General features: G+C 37.8%; 3 protein-coding genes and 1 pseudogene across 4 annotated transcripts; 2 read left to right on the top strand and 2 right to left on the bottom strand.

Annotated features, from left to right (window-relative positions):
- Positions 1-1,222: 1,222 nt before the first annotated feature.
- On the top strand, positions 1,223-4,722 carry LOC125477674 (telomere-associated protein RIF1-like). 2 transcript variants are annotated; one of them, XM_048585078.1, is made up of 7 exons: positions 1,223-1,549; positions 1,661-1,728; positions 1,843-1,904; positions 2,018-2,167; positions 2,252-2,387; positions 2,614-2,826; positions 3,012-4,722. In XM_048585078.1, exons 1-5 carry the CDS (start codon positions 1,479-1,481, stop codon positions 2,285-2,287), a joined length of 387 nt encoding a protein of 128 aa, XP_048441035.1. In that variant the 5' UTR covers positions 1,223-1,478; the 3' UTR covers positions 2,288-2,387; positions 2,614-2,826; positions 3,012-4,722. The 2 variants fall into 2 exon arrangements, with proteins under 2 accessions (XP_048441035.1, XP_048441026.1); XM_048585069.1 differs by lacking the exons at positions 1,223-1,549; positions 1,661-1,728; positions 1,843-1,904; positions 2,018-2,167; positions 2,252-2,387 and having other exon boundaries at positions 2,618-2,826.
- A 4,438-nt stretch (positions 4,723-9,160) lies between these two features.
- Positions 9,161-15,002, top strand: LOC125477681 (annotated as a pseudogene).
- LOC125477684 lies at positions 12,499-13,454 on the bottom strand. The gene is made up of 2 exons (XM_048585089.1): positions 12,974-13,454; positions 12,499-12,788 (listed from the first exon to the last, which is right to left on the bottom strand). The coding sequence occupies exons 1-2, from the start codon at positions 13,440-13,442 to the stop codon at positions 12,748-12,750; spliced, it is 510 nt and encodes a 169-aa protein (XP_048441046.1). The 5' UTR covers positions 13,443-13,454; the 3' UTR covers positions 12,499-12,747.
- Positions 15,003-15,190: 188 nt separating the features above from the next.
- LOC125470677 (secreted RxLR effector protein 161-like) lies at positions 15,191-15,980 on the bottom strand. The gene is made up of 2 exons (XM_048570201.1): positions 15,617-15,980; positions 15,191-15,279 (listed from the first exon to the last, which is right to left on the bottom strand). Exons 1-2 carry the CDS (start codon positions 15,978-15,980, stop codon positions 15,191-15,193), a joined length of 453 nt encoding a protein of 150 aa, XP_048426158.1.
- Positions 15,981-19,984: the final 4,004 nt, after the last annotated feature.

The following is a 19,984-nucleotide window of genomic DNA, read 5'->3' as shown; positions in this document are numbered from 1 at the left end:
ATGGCTCTCCGGTCGATGAAATCTTTGCATTTGTTGCACTCGTTGGAAAGCTTTAAGATCAAGGAGTGGTAAGGAGTCAAAGGTTTGCGTAGGCTAAAAAGGGGGTTTGTGAGAGATGAGTTTGAGGTTTTGTGGTTGGAGCAAGTAGGAATGGCAAGAGAGATTTCAAAGTTTTTGAAGGCATGGGATGCAAATGAAAGAAATATGGGTATTTATAGGCATTTCAGAGGGAAGATCAAACGTTTGGTATTCAGAGGCGCTAGGGTTTTGAATTTGAGGGAAAATTAACCAGGAAATGGCCAATCATTTCGGATATCTTGGGAATCTTCAAAGATAGGATCGAGGTTTTCAGGGATTTGGGACGCACGATTGCATGCGGCTGCGGTTTTAATTCATTAATGAGGAAGAGACGTTTCGACGGGCGCACGTTTTTGAGGGCCATGACTCCAATTGTTGTTGGCGATGTTTCATCGTCACTTTTTCCTTTACCAGTTTTGAAAAAAATGGAGTTTTTAGATTTTATGACTTAAATAAGATATTTTTATATTTTAACATGAATCGTTTTCTAAATCTAATTCAAGTATTTATTATTAAAACTTACCATATTTAAGTGTTATAACATTTATAAACCTATTCTTAAGTCATGTATATTTTTATGCTCCAATCACACTAATAGATAAAAATTTATCCAAAATTTAAATTCTTATAATTTAAAAAAGTCAACAACGATACATAAAAAATTTATATGAAAAAAACTCATGGGTACAAAGTATTGCGACAAATGTATATGTACATAAAATTGTGGTACGAATACATTAGTACATAAGTTTTAGTACAAATGTCTCACCTACATAACTATAATCCACACATAAGTACGTAATATGCATATATATATATATATATATATATATATATATATGGAGAAATTCACGCATAATGAAGAAATTGAACTTAGTACAAACTCAACTATCGTTTACGTGTGCTACAAGCAAACGTGAAACCTTATCACAAACTCTTTCGTATAAATCCTTCCAAAAGTCGTGGAACTTAAAAAAATCCTCTCACAGAAATACATGGGACTTAGGACTCGTTTAACAAGTACTAGTGATTAAAAACGCTTTTAAAAGAATATTTTTTAGTTCTAAAAACACTTTTAAGTATTTCTTACCATTTATTTAGGCCTAAAGCCCAACAGGCCCCAGGTTGCTAAACCCGTCACCCTTTTCCGTGCTATGGCGCGAAAAGACTCCCAATTCCAAAAATCCAGTGCGATATTAGGGTTTCACCTCACATGCTACCGGTAGTCTGGTCACTGCTGCTTCCTCTCCCCCACCGCAACGATTTCCGGATTTTCAGACCAGCTTGAAGAAATCAGGGGTCTGATTTCTTCAGCCGCCACCAAAGCAAACAAGTCGTTCGCCTACTCCACCCTCTTACACCTCCAGCAGCAATCCTCCGACCGTCACGATTCAATTCAAATGCTTGCGCGGAGCTGCCGGAGCCTCATCCGTCCGACCGTCGCCGTTGTTCGGAACAATGACGAAGAAATGTGAGTTCTTCCGATTCGAAATCTCATTTTTCTGGGTTTTTCATTTATTTTAATGGTGTGGTTTAACTGAATACGTCTTGGATTTTTCTTTTTTATTTAAAAAATTTGCAGTGCAACTCAGGCATTGGAATGCTTGGGCTTCATGATATATCATCCGTCCATCGTCGCCGAAATCGCAGGTACATGTAGCCACTCAAAATTCTGATTCGTTTGAAATTAAAATTTTGAACTTTTTATGCAGCTGAGCTTAAACTGATAACCAAATTTCTGTCACCAATTTCTTTGTTTCGCAGCGGATGATGTCAAATTTGTTTTAGATTCACTGGCAAAGCTCATTACAACCACAAAAATGAAGGTTATTTCTTTATATTGACGGGAATTTATTACTACAAGCGATGATCTTTTTGTGTTTTTAGTTTTTGTTTTTTCGCGTGTCCGAATAGTAACCTGCTGATTTCATAACTGCAGTCTGTTTGCAATTTCGGGGTGTGGTGCATATCTATCCAACAATTGAGTACACCACTTTTAGCTGCCCCTTTCCATTCTCTTTTGCTTGCAATTGTTCATGCCATTGACAATCCTATCAGTTCTTTGTCGACTACTTTTGAGGCTATTCAGGTAATACATCGCAAGTATCATGCGTTTTAAATAGTGTTGTTTTCATACTAATTCTTCTGAATATGCCTTATGTTATTGTGACAGGCTGTTATCGCATATATGGGCTCCTTCAGTATATAGAAGACTCCTTAGCTCTGATAAGAGGGAGAGGGATATGTCAGAGAGGTGTTTATTGAACACTAGGTCTACAATATTACCCCCCCTGCTAAATCTTTCCTAGGTACTCACTTGCTCATGTCATTTTCTTGAAATATGACTTCTAGTATGGGTAGCTCATGCCGTGTCATGGAAAAATTAACCATATGATTATATAGCATCCCTTCCATTGGCTTCACGGGTCTCACATAGAACCATGAGGTGGCTTTCCATGATCCTGTCTTGCTGGTTATTCTGTAATTTATATTGACATGTACATTTCCTTTTTCTTCATTTTCTTCCATAAACAGGCAGTTGTCAAAGATTTGAAGCCAAGGTTGCTTACTGGGATGCACCACATGCTAACCAGTGGCTTGAAGGTTCAAACTATTCAAGCATGGGGATGGTTTATCCGCTTACTGGGATCTCGTGCCTTGAAGAACAGGCAGTTAATTAATCAGATGCTAAAAATTCCCGAGCAGACATTTTCAGATCATGACTCACAAGTTCAAATTGCTTCACAAGTAAGTCTAATTCCAAAGAATAGATGATGTGTTTTTCTTAATGATTTCATTTATGTTATGCTCCTTGGAAGCTAGATCCAAGTCCCTAATCCTTGTCAGCGTTAAAACTTAATCTAGTCTCGGAAAATCCAGACTTTCAGATTCCATGTCTTAAGCTAAGATTGTTATGTACTCCAATTTTGCAGGTTGCCTGGGAAGGTCTTATTGATGCCCTTGTTCACCCTACCATGATATTACCCTTTGAGACAAATGTGACAAAAAAGGACAATGGTATGGAACAAATAGGAACATGCAAAGGAAACGGTAGTGAAATTCAAAAAGAGGGATACTTGAAAAGCACAAAGCTCATTATGACGCCACTGATAGGCATCATGCCGACTAAATGTGATGTATCTGTTCACTTAGCTTGCTTGAACACGTGGTGTTATTTATTGCATAAACTTGATACCTCTCTCAGTGATTCTTCTATCATCAGAATGGTACTAGAGCCAGTTGTTGAGGCAGTTTTTCAAGTTGATCCTGATAGTAAGAGCATCTGGGCCAGGAATCTGTGCATAGATTTGCTTAATGTTTTCATATTGGCAAAATGTAAAGATATAGATTATGACTCACTTAATCAAGTGAACCATCAGTTATTGGGCAAAACCTCTAGGATTGCTCCCTTTGTATCTGGAAGTTTCTCTTGGAAGCATTGTGCCATCAAATGGTTTCCATGGGATCTGAGTCTTTTAGACTTCCATTTAAAGATGATCTACATTCTTATCTGTCAAGCGTCAAGGGAAACTGTCTCCCACGATAACAGGATTTCAGCTGCGGATGCCTCCTTAAGGTTATTTAGATCTGTTTTCAAAGGAGTTCAGTTGGAGTTGAAAAGGTCGTCTATCAGTTATGATAATATTATGTTTTGTTTGAATGCAATATTGAAGTTCGTAAAAAATACTTGTGAAAAAGTTATTTCAGATTGTAGTGACAGAAATGACTTACATCACATATCGCTTCAGTTGGTGGAGGCTGTCTGTGCGGAGATTGAACATACTATAGTGGGATTCCCTATTTACAGGGTGCCATTTCACCAATGGTTTATTTAAGTGTACTTTACTTCTGCTTAGTGGTTCAGTCAACAATGACCGAACCGAAAACAGACATCAATCTTCAGAGAATGCAGAATTATTTCAAATATCTGTTATCAATGTTTGATCCCCTGGAAAGCCTAGTTGTCACTACTGGATTATTGTACAAGCACAGTGGTCCTAGCTGCTTAAGGATGTGGATTGCAGTGGCAGAAGGTTTGAAGTTCTACATTGATGATATGAAGGATTTTTCGTCATTGAAAATGGAGTCTGACTGCAAATGTTGTTTTGCCATGTGCGATCTGTTGTCCTATCCACTAGTTGTATGCTCCTGTACTCCGAAATACTTTATGTCTGCAGACCTTGGAAGCCCCGCAAAAGAATCTCATGCTTCACATCACATACAGGTTGAGCTTGAACAAGTTATCACACTCTGGATGTCCCTCTATTGCTCTCTCTGCACCTCAATATCTGGGTGTTTCATTGGCGGCAGTTTCTTTGAGGATCTATTTTCAATATTGGATAGGTGCCTTGAAAAGTTTGCTAGCATGCTGTTGTGTGCTGATGAGTATGTCATAAAATTCAATGATCTGGCTCTTCATCGCATTTCCTCATATGGCGATGTGTTGATATGTATTTGATCAATTGTACGTATTTGATCAATTGTACAAGAGTTTGTAGATAGTATATTTGAGCAGTTTCACTATGAAACACCGGCTAGTAATCTTATAAAGAAGACAATGTGAACGACAAGAGACGACTTCTTTCTATATCTATTATTGAGCTATCCAACTATTTGTGGAAGAGACCACTTTGTTTGGTTTGAGATATCTCATTGTCTGGGAAGAGACTAGTTGGTTTATTGTGTGTGATATCATAGCTATGAGGGCGTTAAGCTAAATGACTTATGCATATGTACTTGATATAATTGTTTTGACGTCAGAATTGGATTTAGCTAATCATTTGACAAATCCACTAAGCTAAATGCTAGTGATGATTATGACATCAAGGGGATGAGACGTATGCCTATAACATCGATCAAGAGTGATGGTAACCCAACCTATGTGAATGGAGATGCCATGAAGTAGGTTCATATGGGTAAGAACAAGTCACTTGTTGATTGGGTCTGCATTATCAATTTATATCTAATGTTATTATTGTTGAGAGTCTATCTCTATGGTGCAGATAGACTCTCAACAAACACCAGTGTTGATGCGTTGGATTCTCATTTTCCTTTCGTATTTCCTTGTCTTTTTTAAACTTGTTTTACTCAAATTCCTTTTGTGATTCAATTTGTATTTTGAAATATGTGGGGAATTGTTGGCATTTTTGATTGGGTATTTCAAAATACAACTCCTCATTGATCATGTTAATATAATTCTTATTGATTTTTTCTAATCTCAATTTCAGTTTTTCTTGCAAACCAAAAACTGAAGCATTAAAGCGGTTATAATATTGGGGCTATAAATTACATTCTCTCTTTGAATATGCCATCTTGATTAACCCATTAATTGGGCAATTATATTTTTTGAAGAAAAATTGGGCAATTATATAGTCTAACGTTTCTAGACCATGCTTAATCATGTTTACTTTTCTCATGTTCTATATAAAAACAACTCTTCAAGCCGTGAGTATTATGGTTGATCTTTACCTAGACTACTCCTTTGCTATTGAACTTCAAATATTTTCTTTCCTACAAACCTCACCTAGTTGAATCTCACCTTCCTCTCCTCTTTTGATTTCGTGTATTCTCTCAAATGCTATTATAATTTCACCTCTCATATGCCTAATGAAGGGTCATAGGTTGTTGTATCCTGAGGGTAAGGCACCATAACCCATTACACCAAGACATTGTCTTAGAGAGGCGAAATCTATTCTTAAGGACAGTGACTGCACACCTCAACCTAAAATCTTATTCAAATCGAGTATCGACGAAGAGTGTTCTCTACCTACAAAAGATAAATATTTTATCTTATTTGATTTATTTTATTTAATAAATTGTGGTGATAAAATTATGATATAATATTATTAATTTTGTGGTTTGTTTATCACAAATGTTTCCAACAGTAGTTAAGGTTCTCACCGTGCCAAATTTCAATACATATCATTCCTCCATATATGGTACAATAACAAAAATAATAAACTCAAAATTCAAACCAAACAATACAAAACCAAAATAATATATACAATAATGACAAATGAAATATGAAAAAAAAAAAAAAAAATTGCGTGGTTTCCATTCGTTGCTCACAAATGGTAAAAATAGATGTAAAAAAAAGAAAGAATTACTCTAACCTAAAAATTAGCTTACTCATTAATGGAAAGTAAATTCAGGGTAGCAATGTACTCAATGGGTTTAAAATCGAAGAAATAAAATATTAAACAAATGCTTATGGTTTTGGATATTTTATCTTTCTATTGAGGGGATACAACACATGTGAATAATGCAAATGTTAGTCAATGATTTTAAGTCTTTTGTCTAACTTTCTATTGAGGGTAAACAACATATGTGATTAAAGCAAGTGATTTAATGATTTATATCTTAGGGAAGAAGATTATCTCCGGAGCCGGTTCCACCGGAGCCTCTGGATCCTCCTCCTTCCTCTTCTTTCTCTGTAGGTTTTTGAGCCTCTCTGGAGCTAGTTATCGGAAAGCCTTTCAATCCATCCATAGTAAAACACACTGGCGATAGTAATTCTTAGTAACCACCCGATCAACTTTAGCAACGATGTCATCCATAGGGGCAAATCATATACATCCTGATGTGCGTGTGTGTGTCTATATATATATATATCATCATCATCATCATCATAGAAACTGATTTAGATTAGTAAGTAAAGATTTAATTAATTGTTGCAGAAATTATCAGAGATGAAAGAGACCCCCGCAGGAGAAGGAATCGATGGAGGCCGCGCCGGCCGACGTTCTGTTCTGCTCTGCTCTATGACTGCGAGTGGGTGCAAAGCAACTGGGAGGGATTTGTTTCTAATGCAAGGTCCGCAAAGTCCGCACCTCATAAAACGCCTTAATTTTATAAAATGATAGGTGTGAGAGTTGCATTGTTCGAACCTACAACCTCAAAATTTGGGCCGACTCAATAACATTCGTTATTTGTTTGCGGGCCTCTTATGTTATTTGATTTGAGCATAAGTTCATTTTATTCCGTCACGTCATGTTCACGCGACGAATGTAGATTAGGCTTTGAATTTAGTTTGAGTTATACTGTAATTATACGTTATTCGGGGAAGGTAGAATGTTTACGATCATGTCCATTTTAGTGTTATCAGATATGCATACATAGTCTCTATTTCTTGTTCTATTTTGGTGAAGGTATGCATGCATCTTATCTGCCACTCTTTCTATTAGAAAATTAAGATGGTCTTATTACACAGTTACACCCACCCTAAACCATTAGTATTATGGATATTAATTAAATTACACCATCATAAGATTTAGCCTAGGATTTAAATCATTAATATCAGCTGCTTTAATCACAAGTATTATCCTATTATTCACAAGTGTTACAAGTCTGGTCCATATGATGATCACATACTATAATAGAGTATCCATTCAACTCTAATGGAATGTCGTCTTAGGTTGGATGGATACGACCAAGTGTGAGACGTGTTATTCGACCCAATAACCTTATAGCTAGGTCGGCTCAATATAATTCATTATTTGTTTGTGGGTGTCGTGTTATTTGATTTTGGCCCAAGTTCATTTTATTCCGTCACGTGATACCCACATGGCGAATGTGGATTAGGCAAGACTTAACTTTAGCTCAAATCATACTGTGAAGATATGTTATTTGAGAAATTAATGTAGAATATTTGCATTCCATATGGAATAGATATGAATAATATCCATTTTAGAGTATTGAGATATCCATTCATTGTATCTATATTTCTTATTTTAAATTTGGTAAAAAATATTTATGCATCTTATCTGCCAACCCTACTTTCTATTAAGAATGTAAGATTATCTTATTACACGGTTACACCCTTCCTCTACCATTATTATTAAGGATATTATTTAAAGTATACTATTATAAGATTAGCCTAGGCCTAGGATTAAAAAACGATAAGCATTTTTTTCTAAATTTTATTTCTTCAATTTAAACCCATTGACTACATTGCTACCCCAAATTTACTTTCCATATTTAGATTGATGAGTAAGCTAATTTTTAGGTTGAGTCATTCATTTTTTTTACATCTATTTTTCCCATTTTGTGAGCAACGCATGTAAACCACGCAATATTAATACCATTTTTTTTCATATTTTATTTGTCATTATTGTACATATTATTTGGTTTTGTATTGTTTGGTTTGAATTTTGAATTTTGAGTTTGTTGTTTTTGTTATTGTACCATATATGGAGGAATCATTTGTATTGAAATTTGGCATGGTGAGAACCTTAACTACATGTAGTATATATTCTTTTTGCTTCTACATGTTTTAGAACTTGTTATGGTGATAACTCAAAATCGTGTTTATATCTTTGCTTTAGGTATATAATTGTCTTGGTATCTTCATTGAAGATAGATCGATGGCTACCTAGCTATATTATAGGTAATTAAATGAAGATGTTAAGTAAATATTTTTCATAGAAATAGCCTCTACAATTCAACAAAAAAAAAAAAAAAAGGAAAAAAAAAAGAAGAAAAGATAGTGTTTTAAACATCAATATCATAGGTAAATGATTTGTATATAATTAAGAATTTTTCAATTTAATTCCATATTTACCATAAAGGGAAGAAAAGCCATAAAACTAAGTGGGTTTCTTGTTGATTGATATTCATGACATTCAGGTTGAATGAAGGTTCCTCTCGTGAGCAACCTTGGCTTGATTGGAAATTAACTTATTCTTTAGATGGGGAAGGTGGCATGTGTAATGGTCGTGATGGAGTACTTGAAAATGTATATGTGTTATTTGTTGGTGAATTCTTGAAATGGAAACCAAACAATAATCTGTGTTGGATACAAATTTCTCACAGCATGTCCACACATGCATGCAGTTTCTTTTGCCTATAAATTGAAAACTTGATAGTGATATGTAACAAGTTATATACTGAATTGCAGACTTGTATTGATTTTCATTTGTAGTGGGAGTAGGAATGTTACTTAATTAAGTTTTTCGCAATTTCGCATCTGTTTCGATCGTTTCATTTTAACCCCTTCACCACCTCCACCTCCACCTCCACCCCCACCCCATAGGTACTATAAATACATGCAACTTCGTCTTCAAAACATCAGGTAGAAATAGAAATGGAGTCAAAGTTAGTGCAAGTCATATTTTTCTTCTTGTTTGTCACAGTTTCATCCGCTTACACACCATTCCAATACTTTATGCATGTTCAGTTCTGGCCAGCTGCTGAATGCCAAGCTATAGGGGGGGGTGAATAAATGCCACATCATGCAACCATCTCATCTTCAGTTCACTATTCATGGTCTCTGGCCTGCGAATAAATCATCCTCTTCATCCCTTACCTGCATGGGGGATGCCTTTAATGTGAATGGGGTAATTATTCACAAATTAACTCTCAATAGTTAATATTCATGTGTGTCCCTACGTGTGTGTATGTATGTATATATATGTATCATTATATATCTCCCTGCATGTGTACCGTGTATGTACGTGTGTTTCCGTGTATGTACGTGTATTCTTTGATAGAATTTCTGATCTCTATTGATAATTCACACCCCTTCAGGCCTTATGGGAAGGCTCTGTTATATACATTACAATATACAAACTTTACACTTTAAAAATACAAAGGCTGCACGCCACACATGCAGCAGCACAGCAACAACACATCACTGCACTCGGAGCAATAGCACAGCAATAATAAACTGTCCTTCCTGCTGTCCATGAGTCAGCAACCACATGTCCACTATAGTTGTAATGATGGCAGGCACTTTAGAGTTTAAACATGAGCTGGATGACTTGGTCTTACAGCCCCCCCAAGCTGACAGGCCGAGAAACAACTGGAAGCTTGGACACCAAAAGCTTGAAACGCGAGGAAGACAAGCCCTTTGTAAACAAATCAGCGAGTTGATCTTGAGAACAAATAAAATGTATCAGAAGCTGCTTTCGAACCACCTTCTCACGGACATAGTGATAATCGACCTCTAAGTGTTTTGTTCGCGAATGAAAAACTGGATTGGAAGCTAAGGCTATGGAAGAGACATTATCGCACCATATGTGGGGAAGAAGAAGATGCAGATGAAGGTCTTTGAATAATGACCTGAACCAAGATAGCTCAGCAGCCGTGTAGGCTAGTTGCCTATATTCAGCTTCTGTACTTGACCGAGAGACAGTCTTCTGTTTCTTTGAGCTCCAAGACACCAGATTGGACCCCAAATAAATACAAAAACCTCCTGTAGAGTGACGGGTATCAGGATTGCCCGCATAGTCGGCATCCGAAAAAGCATGCAGTTGCATATCTCCAGGTTTATAAACAAGACCATGATCATACGTGGCCTTTAAATATCGCAGGATACGTTTCACTGCCATCCAATGAGTGTCCTTGGGGGAGTGCATAAATTGGCACACCTGGTTAACAGCATATGAGAGATCCGGTCTCGTGATGGTTAAATATTGCAACGCACCAACAACACTACGATATTGCTCAGGATGTTTGTAGGGTTCACCAACATAAGCACTCAATTTTTGGCCTGTAGAAACTGGAGTGGAGATTGGCTTGGCATCTTTAAACTTCGTTCGCTCAAGCAAGTCCAGAGCATACTTGGATTGAGTCAAATGCAGGTTGTGACCAACGTGAGTGGCTTCAACGCCCAAGAAATAACTAAGGGGACCCAAGTCTTTCATGGAAAACAAAGTGCTAAGCTTTGTGATCAACCATGCCATTTGAGTAGTGTTGTTTCCTGTGAGCAATATGTCATCCACATAAATAAGCAAAATCAAATAAACTCCTCTGTGATTAAAAACAAACAAGGAGTAGTCACACATGGATTCTTGGAACCCTAACTGAAGGAGAAACTCAGAAAATCGTTGAAACCAGGCCCTAGGCGCCTGTTTTAAACCATATAAACTACGTTGCAGTTTACAAACATAGTTAGGATACTGGTTATCAACAAAACCTGGTGGTTGCTTCATGTACACATCCTCATTCAAATACCCATGCAAAAATGCATTCTGAACGTCCAATTGTCGAACATGCCACCTCTGTGAAACTGCCAGACTCAACACAAGTCTAATGGTACTATGCTTGACAACTGGACTAAAGGTCTCCGTATAGTCGATCCCGGATTGTTGATGAAAGCCATTAGCCACAAGTCTAGCCTTATGACGCTCAATCGAGCCATCTGCATGCCGTTTAATCTTGAAAACCCACTTGTTTGGCAATAAGTTCATGGCACGATGGTAAGGCACAAGAGTCCACGTACCACAGCGCTGCAAGGCACTGAATTCTTGAGCCATTGCATTCCTCCATTCTTTATGCTTTATGGCCTGACTAAAACATGTTGGTTCTGCCACCAGAGTGTCAGTATTAACATACAAAGCATATTTCGGGTTTGGCTTTTGTATTCCAGCTTTAGACCGAGTGGTCATAGGATGGATGAGAGGGGGGTCAGGAATCAGCACGGGATCACAGGATTGTGACGGAGTCGGGTTCACATGGACATCAGCAACTATTTCTTGCTCATCTTGGTTTGGGAGAGGTTCACGAGAACTGGAAATGGGGGCAAGATTGGGAGTAGGAGCAGGTGGTTCATTTAGTGGTGGAGTAGCTGGGAAACTAGTTGTAGTGGCGGGTTGGACATTAGGTGGGGCTAGACTGTGGTTAGTTGGTGTACCAGGGAGAGGATCTGAAAAATGAAAAAGAAGCTCAGAGGGTGGAGAGATACCTTTTGTGCAGACGTTTTCCTTGAGAGATGTGAGTTCCTGGAAGGGAAAGGAATCCTCATCGAATAATACATGGCGAGACAAATACACTCGTCTCGTGGATAAATCCAAACACTTGTATCCTTGGTGATTCAACGAATATCCTAAGAAAACACATGACTTAGACTTGGGTTGAAGTTTATGTTTGGCATAGGGTGTCAACCAAGGAAAACATTTACACCCAAACACTTTAAAGGATACATAAATCGGTGTTCGATGAAATAACTTTTCATATGGAGATTTGTTTGACAAAACCTTAGTTGGTAACCTATTAATTAGATATGTGGCTGTCAAACAGGTATCAAACCAATATTTGTCAGGAATGTGGGCATGGGAAAGCATGACAACACTAGTTTCGACTATGTGGCGATGTTTTCGTTCCGCCATTCCATTTTGCTCAGGATGTTTAGGGCATGAAAACCGTTGGGAAATACCTTGAGTCGCAAGAAACTGTTGAAAGGCTTGACTCTTATACTCACCACCTTCATCACATTGAAGGGTTTTAATGAATGTGTTAAACATTTTTTCAACCTGCGCCTTAAATGTGACAAAAATACCAAATACTTCAGATTTGTGTTTCATGGGAAAAATCCAAGAATAGCGAGAATAATCATCGACAAACAAAACATAATAACGAAAACCTTCAATTGATATAACTGGTGAACACCACACGTCAGAATGCAAAAGTTTCAAAGGAGAGTGAGACACAGACTCGGACTTGCTAAAGGGAAGTTTGGTACTCTTGCCCAAAGGACAAGAATCACAAAACGTTACATCGGCAGTACCATGACTTGGTACTTGATTATTTGAAATTAAAAACTTAATAATTGAAGACGCAGGATGACCAAGACGAGAATGCCATTTTTTGGCTGAGACTCTAGCACCTAAGAAAGTTGAAATAGGATACTTGGTTAATCCACCGCCACCTGGAAATGGGTATAACCCATTCTCACATCTCCCTCGGAAAAGCGTCTTCTGGGTCTTGAGGTCCTTGACAAGGAAAAAATGAGGAAATATTAGTAGGTAGCAATGGTTATCAAGAGTGAATTTATGGGCAGAGATAAGGCTAGTGGAGGCGGATGGACAATGAAGGATATTGTTTAGTTCAAATGAGCAAGCCTTAGTACTGATTTTATTCGAACCATAATGTTTAATGGAAAGGCCAGTATCATTACCTACACCACCGATATTCTCATTACCATTGTACTCCTTCGGATTTACCAGATTTTGAATATCAGGAGTGACATGGGCATTAGCTCCTGTGTCCAGTAACCAGGTGGCATTTTGTTGTCGATTCAAAGTAATTGGTGAAGAGGCCATAGCAGTAAGACGTTTAGTTGGAATACGTCCTTCATACGCACCATTCATGCGCTGATAACAATCTAAAGCAGGATGGCCAGGCTTACCACAAATTTGACAAGTGATTCGCTCTCCACTTGTATTGAAGCGTTCCCCATTAACGGCAGGATTACGCTGATTAGTGTTGCGAGGAAAGAAACCTCGCTGGTTGATAGGGGAAGCACCACCTCGATTGGACGGAAAGCCACCACGTCCATTTCCACGAGAACGTCCACCACGTCCTCTTGCAGCTACAAAAGCATTGACTGGAGTAGCTTCCAGCACAGGTACAGTTTGTTCCATCATGCGCCTCTCCGTGGTCAAAATGAGGGCTTCAAGGGTTGGGTACGTGATCGGAGTATCACGTGCCTGAGCTGCATTGACAGTCATCTCGAATGCAGGTCCAAGGTTATTAAGAATAATTTGAACCAGTTCATTATCACTTACTGGTTGTCCGGCGAGGGCAAGATTATCGGAAATAGCATTGACACGATCCAAGTAATCAGCTACTGAGAGATCACCTTTTTTGGTCAGGAGCAATTCATTTCGCAGAAAGAGAATGCGATTCTGAGAAGTGGATGCGTAACGCTGCTCAAGAGCCTCCCATGTCGCACGAGATGTGCGTTTGCTGGCAACAGTTGCTAGAACGGAAGCAGTCAGCGAGCCATTGATCCAACTCAGAACCATTTGATCGCGTTGCACCCATGTAACATACTCCGGATTGACAGCAGTGTTTCCAGCCAATTGTTTCGGAGGACAGTCCAGAGAGCCGTCGACGTAACTCATCACGTCACGACTCTTCAGTATTGGCAAAATCTGCGCCAACCATAGAGGATAGTTGGCACGATCAAGCTTAATATTCACTATGGTAGTCATGGAGGAGAAGAATGGATTGACGGATGAAGTTGCAGGAGGGGGAATAGTTTCAGCCATGGAAACAGTGATGCGGGGGAAAAAAAAAAAAAACAAGGATCTTTTGTCTTTAGACAGAAAGGCTCAGTACCATGATAGAATTTCTGATCTCTATTGATAATTCACACCCCTTCAGGCCTTATGGGAAGGCTCTGTTATATACATTACAATATACAAACTTTACACTTTAAAAATACAAAGGCTGCACGCCACACATGCAGCAGCACAGCAACAACACATCACTGCACTCGGAGCAATAGCACAGCAATAATAAACTGTCCTTCCTGCTGTCCATGAGTCAGCAACCACATGTCCACTATAGTTGTAATGATGGCAGGCACTTTAGAGTTTAAACATGAGCTGGATGACTTGGTCTTACATTCTTAACTAGTTTTCTTCTTATGTTTTAATTAAATAATATATGTAGATGGATGATGCACTGAAAAAGGAGCTACTCAGTTCGTGGTGGGATTGGAAAAAAGGGAATCATGTCGAATTCTGGCAAAGAGAGTATGATAAGCACGGAAAGTGCTCCGACAACGTGTTCCCGAAGACCGAGTACTTCCGGAAGACCCTAGCGACGTACCATGATTTTGATATAGCTCAAATCCTGCAGAAGGCTAATATTGTACCCCAACCACTTCAGCCAAAGATGTCGTTATACAAATTGTACTCCATCGATCAGATAACAAAGGCAATTGAGTCCGAAACTGGTGGACATTCCGTCAATATCAGATGCTATCAACAAATGCAGAAGCAGAGCAAGAAATTAATATATTTGGCCCAAGTCGCCCTCTGCTATGATGAATCTGGCAATAACAGAATTGACTGTGATCCAGGCGAAACAACCAGTTGCAAGTTTCAGCGCACAGACCCGGAAACTGTACCAAGTATAGCCCACATAAAGCTATGGTAACAACTGTAAGATCAATATAAATAAAGTAAGAGGAATACAATAATCACTACATGTACTGTCATAACTAAAGCTGTGCATCTAAAGGGAAAACTTCGAAACAACCACACAACTTCTAAGACTTCGTTAGTGTAGAAACCTTATCAATGAAGAAATACTTATTCATAAATACCTATCATATGAACTAGTAACTGATAACAAAACACGTTCCAGGATTTACTTGCTTCCACTAATTAACATCATCAAAACTAGCTAACAGACCCATCTTTGCAAAATGCTTCTTGAAAACCACAACCGGAACTGCTTTGTTTAAAGGATCTGCAACCATAGAACCGGTCTCCAAGTAATCAATCTTCACCAAACTTGCCGTCACTTTCTCTCGATCAATTAAATATTTGATATCTAAATTACTTGTTGCAAATGATTTTTGTTGTTCTTGCTGAAGAAAATAGCTGCATTGTTATCACAATAAATTTGAATTGGTCTCGAAATAGTATCCACTACACTAAGTCCTGCAATGAAAATTTTCAACCATATAGCTTGATTGACAGTTTCACAACATGAGAGATATTCAGCCACCATGGTAGAGGCTGCCACTGTTGCCTGCTTCACACTTCTTCACGAAACTACACCACATGCCATAGTGAAATATAACCTGATGTAGACTTAAGGTCATCTGGACATCCAGCAAAACATGAATCACTATACCCTTTTAACGCAAGCTCATCAGTTTTCCTGTAAATAAGCATATGATCCTTGGTTCTTTGAAGGTACCTCAATACCCTCTTGGCTACATTCATGTGAGCCACCCCTGCGTCAGATTGAAACCTTCCAAGAACACTAATACTGAAAGCAAGATCAGGTCTTGTGCACACTTGTGTATACATCAAGCTTCCAACAAGAGAGGCATATGGTTTGCCTTCCATGTTTCTTCTTTCCAACTCACTCTTGGGACACTGCTCTTTGCTTAGTTTGTCACCCTTTGAAATTGGCATTTCAGTAATGCCACAAGAAGCCATGTTGAACCTTTTTAAAACCTTGTCGATGTAACCCTTTTAAGATAACCCCAGCAATCCATGTAATATAGTTAATAGTGGAAATAAGCAAATCACAAATACAATTAACCACTAACCTTGTGTAGCCATTGCAGCAGAAAAATAAGAGCTCTTCTACACTCAACACTATTGTATGCAATTAACAAACAATGGGGCTTGTTCTCTCTGTTTTGCGTAATCAATGTGAATGCAGCGACCTCTATTATATATCCTTAGTGGTGGTATTTGATTAGGTTACTTCCCATCACGTAATCCTAATCAATTTGTATAAACCAATATCCTTATCACCACAAACCAAAGTTATCATACCAGAATAGTTAAACCTATTCATACCAGGATTACTGTCAACTTTATATTAGATAAAAAAACATTCCCTGATAGCTTTACAAGTCTAGTCTATCCCAATCTCTTATGACTTCAATCATTTAAGCACGTGATAAACCAAGTGTGCAGCTCTAATTAGATTACATTCTCCCACTACAGCCAACACTTGTTTTCACACATGCCCTGAATCACTATCATGAAACTATCATACACATGAAACTCCAACAAGACATGAAAAATTAATACAACATGCATGCTCGAATGTTTCTGTAATGCACCTCGTATTATAATCCACCTTTAATAAAACTAGTAAACTAGTCTTCTTCATTGTCTCACATTGAGACCTTTAAGTTGCCTTCTGTAATAACAATTAAATATAAATTTTTTTCGAAATAACACGTTAAAAAAAAAAGTATTGTATCATAACTATAAACTGCAAACATGGGAAACTTCTGCAACCAGCAGTTTATTACTTTATTAGCTAAGATAAACTGTAAACTTTAATGCATTTATCAAATAACTAAGGTTGAAAACAAGAACATAATGTAATCAAACCATAGGCTCCCACTAGTCCACGATATCAAGGCTCTCTAAAACCCTCATCTTCTGTATGTGTTTCTTAAAGACCACCACTGGAACTGGCTTGGTTAATGGATCAGCAATCATGGAAGATGTTTCCATGTAATCTATTTTAACCAAGCCCTCTACCACCTTCTCACGAGCAACAAGGAACTTAATATCCAAATTTATTGTAGCATTGGACCTTTTGTTATTTTTGGTAAAGAATATGGCTGCATTGTTGTCACAATAAAGTTGTATTGGCCTTGAGATCAAGTCGACTATTCTGAGACCTGTGATAAAATTCTTCAACCAGGCTCCTTGATTAATTGCTTCACAACAGGACAAGTACTCAGCCATTATTGTTGACGATGCCACTATATCTTGTTTAACACTCCTCCAAGAGATAGCTCCCTCACCCATCATGAATACATAACCAGAAGTTGACTTCAAATCATCGGGACAACCTGCAAAATCTGCATCACTATATCCTTCTAGAACCAGTTGATCAGCAGTTCTTTTGTAGACTAACATGTGTGATTTAGTCCTCTGAAGGTACCTCAATACTCTCTTACCTGCATTCCAATGTGCCTCATCAGCGTTGGACTGAAACCTCCCCAAAACACTAATTGTAAAAGCAAGATCAAGCCTTGTGCATACATTAGGCTCCCAACTAGTGATGCATATGGCTTGTCTTGCATGGCTTCTTTCTCTAAGTTATTTGTAGGACACTGTTCTTTACTCAATTTGTCTCCCGTGGATATCGGCATTTCTGTAGTTCCACACATTGACATATTATATCTCTTCAACACTTTTTCTATATATCCCTTATGCGACAATCCTAGTAACCCTCATTTCCTGTCCCTTTTAATCTCGATACCCAAAACATATGCAGCCTCGCCCAAATCATTCATTTCAAAATGGTTTTGCATGAAAGACTTGGTGTCATTTAAGAGACTCATTCTGCTCGCGGCCAATAAAATGTGATCTACGTAGAGCACCAAAATAATAGAGTTGATCCTATTAATTTTCAAGTAAATGCATGCATCAAAGGGATTCTCAAAAAAACCATGCCTTCTTATTACTCGATGGAATTTTAAGTACCACTGCCTCGACATTTGCTTTAATCCATAAATGGATCTCTTCAATTTACAAACTAAGTGTCCTTTCCCTTCCTCCATAATGTCTTCTTCTAAACACCACTCAATAAGGCTGTTTTTACGTCCATTTGATGTAAAAGCAAGTCAAAATGCACCACCATTTTCATAATAACTCTGAATACATCCTTCATCAATACTGAACTAAACGTGTCTTTATAATCAACCCCTTCTCTTTGAGTAAATCACTTCGCAACTAGCCTCGCCTTATGCCTTTCGATGCTTCATTTCAAATCTCTTTTTGTCTTAAACACCCATTTACACTCTATCGGTTTGATGCCCCGAAATGGTTCTACTAATTCCCAAACATTGTTGTTTTCCATGGAACTCAATTCATTTTTCATTGCATCAATCCACGCCACTAGTCATGGCTTCCTTGAATGAATTAGGGTCTTCGAATTTTGACAAGTGTGATTCACTTTCGGCAAAATAAACAAAATCTTCTAGAGTGCTAGACTTTCCTACCTAGTTGATTTTCTCAATGGAATAGTAGGTTGTTGCATTAATGTTTGTGCTTGTTGTATGATTGGTTGTGCATGCTGCATGATTGATTGTGCTTCATTGGTGACATCTGCATGCACTTCAATCTCATTTTGAACCTCTACATTTTCACCTTATTCATAATTATTGTGTGGTTGATCTTCATGGTTGTCATCAACATTACTATCAGTCATTTGCCCAAGAATATCAACCACGATAATCACTTTATTATGATCTTCAATCTCTGCCCGATTCTCGATAACCACATCTTTTCCTTCCTCGAACATGAACTTGTTTGGATTGGAAGTAAAGTCATCATTACCTTGAGTGCGTTCCAAGAAGATTGCCCTTGCAGTTTCAACGAATTTCATGCTGTAATAGGGAAATAAAATCTATAACCCTTGGATCTGTCTGCATAACCCACGAAGTAACAGCTGATGGCCTTGGAATCTAATTTCTTACCATTAGGATTGTAGATCTTTGCCTTTGCTTGGCAACCCCAGACATGAATGTGTTTTAAACTAAAGCTTTCTCCCAGCCCATAACTCGAAAGAAGTCTCTTCCACAGCTTTGCTAGGAACCCTATTAAGAATGTAACTCGTTGTCTTCAGTGCCTTAGCCCACAAAAAATCTGGGAGTTTTACCTTGCTTATCATGCTTCGAACCATGTCAAAAGTGTTCTATTTCTTCTTTCTGCCACCTTGTTTTGCTCGGGAGTTCCTGGAGTGGTATATTAAGCAACAATACCATGATTTTGCAAGAAAGAAGCAAAGGGACCTGGATGTCTACCTGTTTGATCATACTTTCTATAGTACTCACCTCCCCTATCAGACCTTACAACCTTAATCTTTCTTTCCAATTGGTTTTTAACTTCCTTTTTGTAAATTTCAAAAACTTCTAGGGCTTTAGATTTTTCAGATTTAAATAAACATAACAAAATCTTGAAAAATCATCAATGAAAGTGATAAAATATTTATTTCCTTCAATAATTTGTGTTGGAAAAGGACCACAAATGTCCCTATGAATGAGTTCCAAAAGTTATTTGCTTCATGCGGAACCTTCCTTCCTAGACTTAGCGTATTTTCCTTTGATGCACTCCACACAAATATCAAAATCATTAAAATTTAATGGAGGCAAGATTTCATCTTTCACCAAGAGTTCCATCCTTGGTTTTGAAATATGACAAAGCCTTTTATGCAATAAGTTTGACGACTAAAGTGATTTTGTTTCTTTGCTCTCAGTACTAAAGATAACTTGATTATACTTAAGTGAACATCGAAACATGCCATCAACCAAAAATCCGGTACCAATATGGGAAGAATTTATAAAAAATATTGAAGCCAAACTTATTCTTTGTAAAATAAAACCCTAACAAAACTAATCTTGAAACTGAAACAAGTTTCCTTCTCATCGAAGGTACATAAATGACATTTTCCAAATCTAATTGAA

Source organism: the organism of the source record quoted next, unplaced genomic scaffold, assembly GCF_019419815.1.
Source record: "Pyrus x bretschneideri cultivar Hongxiangsu unplaced genomic scaffold, Pyrus_bretschneideri_v1 Contig1, whole genome shotgun sequence".
NCBI classification, from domain to species: Eukaryota; Viridiplantae; Streptophyta; class Magnoliopsida; order Rosales; family Rosaceae; genus Pyrus; species Pyrus x bretschneideri.
This window is presented reverse-complemented; position numbering and strand designations above follow the sequence as displayed.